Genomic DNA, 7,831 nt, shown 5'->3' with positions numbered 1-7,831 from the left:
CACAAGGAACAGAACAATGGAGGATATTGATAGCATGAACAGAGGAAGCCTTCATGACTGAGAAAAAAAAATGGCTTTCACAAACAGTGAAACTTCACAGACAAAACACTCGCCTGCTTTTGGGCTGACAGTACTCTGACATCTTCTCTCACACACACACACACACACACACACACACAATCCACAGAGAGTGAGAGGAACTTTGGAGAGGGCTGTGAATTGGGGCCCACAGCTCAGTTTTGCCCCAGGCTCCTCTAGAGGGTTAATCTAACACTGCTGGCTCATTAGTCTTCCCTGGGAAAAGTTCTCTGATTCACTCACATTTCCAGCAGCAAAAACAGAGGTTTGCTTCCAATAAACTGAACACAAAGGAACTGAACAATGGAGGATTTGATAGCATGAACAGAGGAAGCCTTCATGACTGAGAAAAGAAAAATGGCTTTCACAAACAGTGAAACTTCACAGACAGAAACCACTCGCCTGCTTTGTGCTGACAGGTGACCTCTGACAGGTGCAGTTCAGAAACACCACAGTTATAACTACTTAGCAACAAAGACCTAAACAAAACAGGCTCTTGGGACTCAACACAGAGAAGAGAAACTGCTGCTGCTGACCTGCTGGATGAGGAGGTTGCAGGTCTCCTGCAACAGAACAATGAGGCGTGCCGGGGTGTTGTAGTATCTGGAGTTGGCCCACACCAGACACACTGTGTGCATCAAAGGGCCGATTTGGCCCCTGACATCAGGGAACTCGGCGCTCTCCATGTCCTCAAAGAGCCGCTGCAGGGGCCTCAGGTAGGTGCAGATGTCCCTCGCCTCCTCCAAGGCTGACAAGAAGAGATAAAATACCATGTTTGAAAAAGGAGATGACGATAAATCATGTTAAATCATACTTCAACCAGACGCATGCTACACAAGTCTAATTACATTTTTCTCTGTCATCAGATGTTTAGATTGATTACCTGCAAGAATGTCCTGTTGCATGTTCGTAAAAGCTGGGAAATAGCTGCTCTCCGCAGCATCCAGCAGCATCGCCATCTTATTCACCTTCGAGGATTTTAACTGGGAGTGGATACACTCCAGATCTGCATATCTTCAAGTAGAAAAAAGATGGAGGACAAAGAGGTTTCTGTCACATTTGTAGAAGAACACAGGACTAAGCTGCACCAGCTAATTTTCTGTGTAAAGGTCTTATTTTGAACTACCACTTAGTTTTTAACTAACCCTAACCCTGATATACGATAATATTGAATATCACATATTTCCAGACATATGCAATATTTTTCATTACATCATTTTTTTTTGTTAAAACCTACAAATATTAAAAAAAAACACCTGAAACATCACAAAATTACAACAATACAATTATACTATAATCCCCAAAAGAGATATTTAGACTGAAACATAATTTTCATCAAATATTAGTGACCACTTTTACTCTTCAAAGCCTATTAGCTGCTAATATATGCTAACCTTAGCTTTCACCAAGCTAACATCCATCTAGTCAGTTAGTTAGCTACGCAACAGCTCCACCTGCCGGTTACTGAATGTTAATATTTAATTGCAGCCAATTTCAAACCAGTGTATTAACTGGTACACGTGTAACCGGTTTTAATTTAGTGGCGTGAAAGTCTCAACATCACAGCCAGGTTAAGTCTGAATTTATCAAGAGCGTGGCTGCACTCCATCTGTGCAGATCTCCAGCAGAGAGCAAACAAGTTTTTGTCACAAAGCAGAAACACATGGTGGAGGATATTAGCTGCATAGGAAATAATTCTGCTACTTATTAAAAAAAAAAGGAAGAAGAGAGCACTTGGCTTCAAATTACTTTTTTTCCCTTGATAGCACAGGTGTTCAGAAAATCCAATAATTAGTAGCACCAGCAAAAACTTACAAAACAATTCAACTTTGAGGTCCTGCAGGGACGTGTGTTATTTTCACACAGTCACAACGCTGGAACAAGTGTTTCTCAGCGGACGCTTAGCGTCTGTGAAAGCAGAGGTGCTGACCTGTTCTTCCAGAAGAGCAGCTCTGTGTGAGGCGTGGGGCTCTTTCCCTCCAGCAGCGCCTCGGAGGAGTCTTTCTTCAGGACGGCGCGGATCTGATGGCTCCACTCAATCACCGCTGACTCCAAGGAGTGGATGATGGCCTCATCCACCATCTCCCCCCTGTGATGTTTCATAAGTAAACCATTTTAAAATGTACAAACGGGACAAATGATCCGTTGACGTGAGCCATTCTGTCCCGGCTGTTTGTTTACCTTTTGTCTGTCTCCAGGGCGGCCTGCTCCACGCTCTCGGAACCCGCTGGGAGCGGCAGCAGAGTCTTGCCTTGGACTTGGCCCGACACCACAAACACATTGGTCTTGAGGGAGTGGACGTGGCGCCTGACGTCCTGAGACACCACTTTGGGCCATTCAGTGTGGTTCCTGCTGTTAGAGAGCAGCGGGGCCACCACCTGAGAGAGCGGGAGGAAATAAGAGTTTTGCAGTTTGGACAAATGTTTGTTTGGAGAAAACTTTTGAATTAAGTGAAATATTCAGATCCTTTACTTAGGTAAAGGTAATATCAGGCCTGAGGTTCCAGGTCGCTGCATGGAAATCAGTCTGTGGTCATTTAATTAATTGTAGATTTAGACACCTAATCCTGAGGGCTCATATTTTGGAAATCTAGTTTTAAAGCCTTAATTATTAGAGTGAATTGTGCTCATATAACCTTAAAATAAACTGACTTAATATTTATCTAGCCTAGCTGGTCAGGATGAAGATAATGTACTAGATAAATGTGGTGGAGTAGATAATACTAGTAGAAGTATAAAACATTTAATTTCTTGGGGGCCTCTAAGATGAAAAGGGGCCCCCGATGGCCCATGTTATTGGCACATTTTGAAATGACAACTATAACCGCCTTAAACTTCCCATAGACAGTATACATGGCACTGCTGTAGCCCCAACCCCAATGTGTTAGTCTGCAGGTGCAGCGTTTAGGGGACATCTTTAAGTATCTGCCTGAACCCCCCCACAGTCTAGTAGCATCGCCACTGCCAGAACTACAAACTATTTACACATAGTGAGAACAGTTGGGGTGGGAGGGGGTTGGTTAATCCTGTCTCATGTGTATTCCCCCTTCACATAGTGTTTCCACCAGCAACTTGAGTGCCTTGAAAGGCAGCTATAAATACAATGTATGATTATATATATATATTTTTTAATTTTATAGTATTTGATATTTTCATTTTGCATTTTTTGTACAGTTTGCTGCTGTAAAACTGCAAATCTTCCTACTGCAGAACTAATAAATCCTATCTTACCTTATCTTATCTTAACTTTAAGTAGCTGCAGTACTGGAGTAAATGTACTTTACTACACTGGACTACTGGCTGCGTAATATCTACGTCTGTGACAAGGTGACAGTTTTCTATCTGATTTTAAAACTGTCATCTCTGCAGTTGAGCTGTGGTTCGTCCCTGTATCTACCAATCATTAACACACTGTGCTCTGCAGCTCACCTCCTCAACTAGAGCAGAAAACTGATCCAGTGGAGCGTAAGACAAGTCCCCGTAGATCAGCTTCTCTGTCATGGACTCAGGCCTGAGCGCCGCTTTGCTCCGCTTCACGAAGTAGACCGCCTTGTTCCTGGAGCCGGCGGTGAAAGCGGCGGCGGCCTGCAGCAGTCCGGCCGCGGTCACAGACACCACCAGGGTCCCGTGCTCGGCTCTGTCCAGGAAGTCCTGCAGCACCTGCCGGTTCTCCTCGCTGGACACGAACTTCTGCCATTTGTCCCGTTTGAGCTTTAGAGTCCTCAGCACGTAGTCGGCTATAAAGTCCAGTCTTGTGTCCTCGGCAGGTGAGTCCTCCATGTCCGCAGGACGCTCCGCTGTCCCGGGTCGGTCACCGGGTGAGTGGATGAACTGATTGTGTCTCGGCCTCCATAGCAACGCTGTGTTTGCATTAATCAGGCCGTTGCTAAGGGGACACGGGCGACCGGGAGCTGACCCAGGACCAGGGCATCCCTCTGTCCGTCCTCCTGCTGACTGACACCTATTGTTCCCCGCCAGCATTTTGTCTCGGGGGTGGAGGAAGTGGGGTGGTGAAAGTTTGAGTAGTGAAACACAAATTAACATGGGACCTTTATGTGACCTCCACTGCAACCAGAGTGCGAATTATACAATGATAATCGGGTCTACAGTCAGTAGACGATTAATCAAATTCATAACAGTAGCTCATGAAGCTTTTACCACACAATGACTTCTGTAGAAGACTTCTGCTTCTCAATGTGTTTCCTGGTCCTCTCTGTCTAAGTGTACAAGTGTGTACAAGACAGTTTTCTCAGTCACTTTACTCATTTACCTCTCATCAGTTTGTTTAAGCTTTAAACCAGCTGACACATTAACACATACTAGCAACACACAGTAAAATTAGCTTCTTCTACATTGAAAAAATGCTATTATGGCTAGCGCGCTAATCGCGGTTAGCTTTTCACTTTAACACACGTTAATGACGCAGTATAGACATTCATACTTAGTGACATTTGTTTGTCCGTCTACAGCATTATTTAATCCGAAATAAACGACACAAATACAAACAACATCACCAAAACAATAGAGTAAATGTTTTCTTACCTGATATTTTTGCATATAAATTCACTTAACTTCTCTTAGGTGACCAAACAGATTCCGTCCGACCTTTCCTAATATTCCAGTTCTCCATTAAAACCCTACAACTCAAATTCGCTCAAAAATAAGAATTTGGCGGATTTAAAATGATCCAGGAAACAGGAGACCGAGTAGCAGTGCGGAGTACAGACACCCAGCAGCAGCACTCCCACTCAACACGTATTTTCAAATTTGATTCGTTACATGTTTATGGTCTAAATCTTTAGTTTGAAGTTTTCTTCAATACAATAAGATGTTCATTTTTTAAAATTATGGTCCTATTTAAAAGAAAATAGACGTTAAAGCAGAGTGGTTTTAGGACGTGGCTACCGCGAGATAGACACACAGAGGGATCTGCCTGTTAATCCGGATATGACGTCAGAGCGATGTGTCGGACATTGTCCATGTCATTGTGTTTTCAGTTCATCAAAGTTAGCTCCAACATGTTGTTTGCCTGAAAATGTCTTGTTCTCAAAGACACTCAGAGGAGTCGGCGGTTTAATTTTTTCCGGTAAGTACATTTTGTTTTAAGCCTGTTTCTTTGCTAGCCAAAATTAGCATCCCTGTTAATATCACAGTTCAGGTGAAGATGCACCTTGCTAACCAAGCTAGTGCTAGTGCTAGCGTTAGCTGATAACTTAGCGATTGCTATGCTAACGGTACCTGGCCCCGCTGGGCTGATAACCTTTGTCAACCTGGGTTAGCCCGTGGAGGTGTTCAGTCAAAGCCCAATAAAAAGGTGAATTTAATCGACGTTAATCTAACGACGTTTGGTTTGTGTTTCTCCACATGTGACCCAGTTTAAGTGATATGCGTTAGTGTAATGCGCAGCGTTAATGTTAGTTAATACATTGTCCATCGAGACGTTGTGATAGTTCAAGTTAAGATAACGTGACGTATATAAAATGTGTAGAAAAAATATTTGTCATATAGAAGATTGTTAATTTAATACTCAAACCAGTCCTCAACTGAAGCAGACGTTCATGCACCTATCCTGACAGCTGATCGATATTTGTGATCAACTGTGATCCACCGCATCTTAACTGAAGTGTTTGTCTTTTATTGTCATTTGATTCATTCATTCATGAATACGTTAAATTGATACTACACCAAGCCAAATATCTTGTAAGTGAAAACCTACCTAGCAATAAACCTTATTTTTTGAGTCTTTGTGATGTCATCAACCCTTCCTCATGTTGCTGTATCCTGCCAAGCATAATGCTTAAAATAGAAGTTTGGCTGTTAATTCACAGATAATTTTTGTAATTTTACGGACTTTTGTTCACTTTTAATAAAAAAAATAAAATAAAAAAAAAACAGAAATTTACTGTTAGAAAACTTAAACTTATTAAATTTATTATCTGTAAAATTTAGGATTTTTTTTAAGTGTAAAATTACACCTAGCTTACTCGTCTTTGAAAAATCCAAAATCTATAAATGTGCAAAAATATTTTTCATTTAATTTAACGGCTGAACACAAGATGTCTCCTACTTCACTAAAAAGTTATTTCTCAGTAAGTTACAGTACATTTACTCTGATTATATTCCTTAGTATAATTCTTACCTACAGTAGTTGAAGGTCTACTTTATTTCAATATTTCAGTTTTATGCTGCCTTATACTTCACTACATTTCAGAGGCAAATATACTTCTTACTGGATTTGCTGGACATGTATTTGACATTTACTATTACTATGTTTTCTTCTAAAGCTGCTAAGAGTTGTGTCTAAAATAACAGGATCCAGGGAGTGTGGATAAACAGTGGCATTTTTAGAAATGGATGGAAAAATGAGAACTGTTAACAGTGGCTAAAATATCTGAAAGACTCCCCCAGTGGGAAACAGTCTGAGGGGCCGGGGGTGAATTATAAAGTGCAGCAGTCTGTTTCAAGGTTATCAGAGAGATTTCAGAGCAGGAGTCAACATCAAACTCTCTGAATGCTGTGTTAATGTGCTGCCACGTCTCCACTGCCTTTGTTATAGAAGATCATGAAGAGAGTCTTCACATCTTCCTGGGGAGGATTCAGCTGGCTGGAGAGCAGTGGACCAATCACAGAGTTTAGGGATTTAAAGTGAAGCCTGGGATCACGGCTCTGTTCAGTATCAGCTGAGTTCCCTGCTCCTTTCACTGCACACTGATAAGTGGGCATCAGATGTTTATGATCAGAAACAGAGGGACCATCATGTTTATCCTTCCTTTTCCACTCTGCTTCCTGTTTTGTCTTTTTCTTCATTTAACTGTGGCAGAGAAAAAGATTTTCCCTTTTCTGAAGCTACAGAACCTAAAATATTTGTGCAGGAGCTTTTAAAATCCCTGAGCAGCTCCCACAGTGAGGCTGTGGTGTTCATGGGTCCTAGAAAATGTGCAAAGAGAAACTCATCATTCTGCACCACAATGATTAAACATCAAGAAATGTGACAAAAAGCAAAACACATTTTTCAGTGGAGAGGGAGTTAAAACTTAAAAAAGATATTTGCATATTAATAGATTTAATAAATATCAACTAGTTTATTTATTTTTTGTGTGTGTATGTGTGAAAGAAAAACATTTCAGATGCAAATTATAATTAAAATCAGATCATTTTAAATGTCTTAAAACATTTCTGGGGGGGTCGTTACAGCTGCTCCCTGCTGGGTTAAATTATGATGAGCATCATTATTCTGGCTAATATTTGTATTAATTTATGTCATGCTGAGGAAACGGGAAGTTTGCCTCTAAAAAAACATCATTATTATCTTCATCATCAGCACATTAGGTATGATTTGATTAGACAAAACATTTTATTAATTTAACACTAATGGAGATCCTGGTGTGTTTATGAGGATGATAGTTTTTATCTGTGAGGAGCTGCTGGACTCAGAAAGAAGTGATTACCACAGTCGGCCACAAGGTGACACCACTGTCCTTCGCACATGACAGAGGCCTTTTCCATCTTGATTACCTTGAGGAACAAAGTCTTTTAAACGTCATGCTCCAGATATGATGAGGTCCTGGTTTCAGTTTTCCCTGCTCCTTGGAACAGGTTTCACGTCTGATGTGAGACTTCAGAGGCCTGGGGCTCAGTGGTGGGTCTCAGCCGACATCACCCCCGCTCATCTCACAGATAAAACAAGTTTAATAGAATCCTAATGCGTCTTGGAGGCTGTCGTCTGTGTCTGTTTTTCCCTGTGAAAACTGATC

General features: G+C 41.5%; 1 protein-coding gene across 1 annotated transcript in view; it reads right to left on the bottom strand.

Moving 5' to 3' along the window:
• The window catches only part of dnah9 (dynein axonemal heavy chain 9), a 148,784-nt gene extending 145,114 nt beyond the window's left edge, over positions 1 to 3,670 (bottom strand). Inside the window, exons 1-5 of the mRNA XM_022742269.1 lie at positions 3,507 to 3,670; positions 2,260 to 2,456; positions 2,009 to 2,167; positions 962 to 1,092; positions 615 to 826 (exon numbers count right to left, since the gene is read on the bottom strand). Of these exons, the coding sequence (XP_022597990.1) occupies positions 615 to 826; positions 962 to 1,092; positions 2,009 to 2,167; positions 2,260 to 2,456; positions 3,507 to 3,578 (771 nt within the window). The 5' untranslated portion in view covers positions 3,579 to 3,670. The remainder of the gene's footprint in view (positions 1 to 614; positions 827 to 961; positions 1,093 to 2,008; positions 2,168 to 2,259; positions 2,457 to 3,506) is intronic.
• Positions 3,671 to 7,831: the final 4,161 nt, after the last annotated feature.

The sequence above is a fragment of the Seriola dumerili genome, unplaced genomic scaffold, assembly GCF_002260705.1.
Source record: "Seriola dumerili isolate Sdu_G_001 unplaced genomic scaffold, Sdu_1.0 BDQW01000068.1, whole genome shotgun sequence".
Classification (NCBI taxonomy): Eukaryota; Metazoa; Chordata; class Actinopteri; order Carangiformes; family Carangidae; genus Seriola; species Seriola dumerili.
The sequence above is the reverse complement of the archived record's forward strand: the minus strand, read 5'-3'. Positions and strand labels throughout refer to the sequence as shown.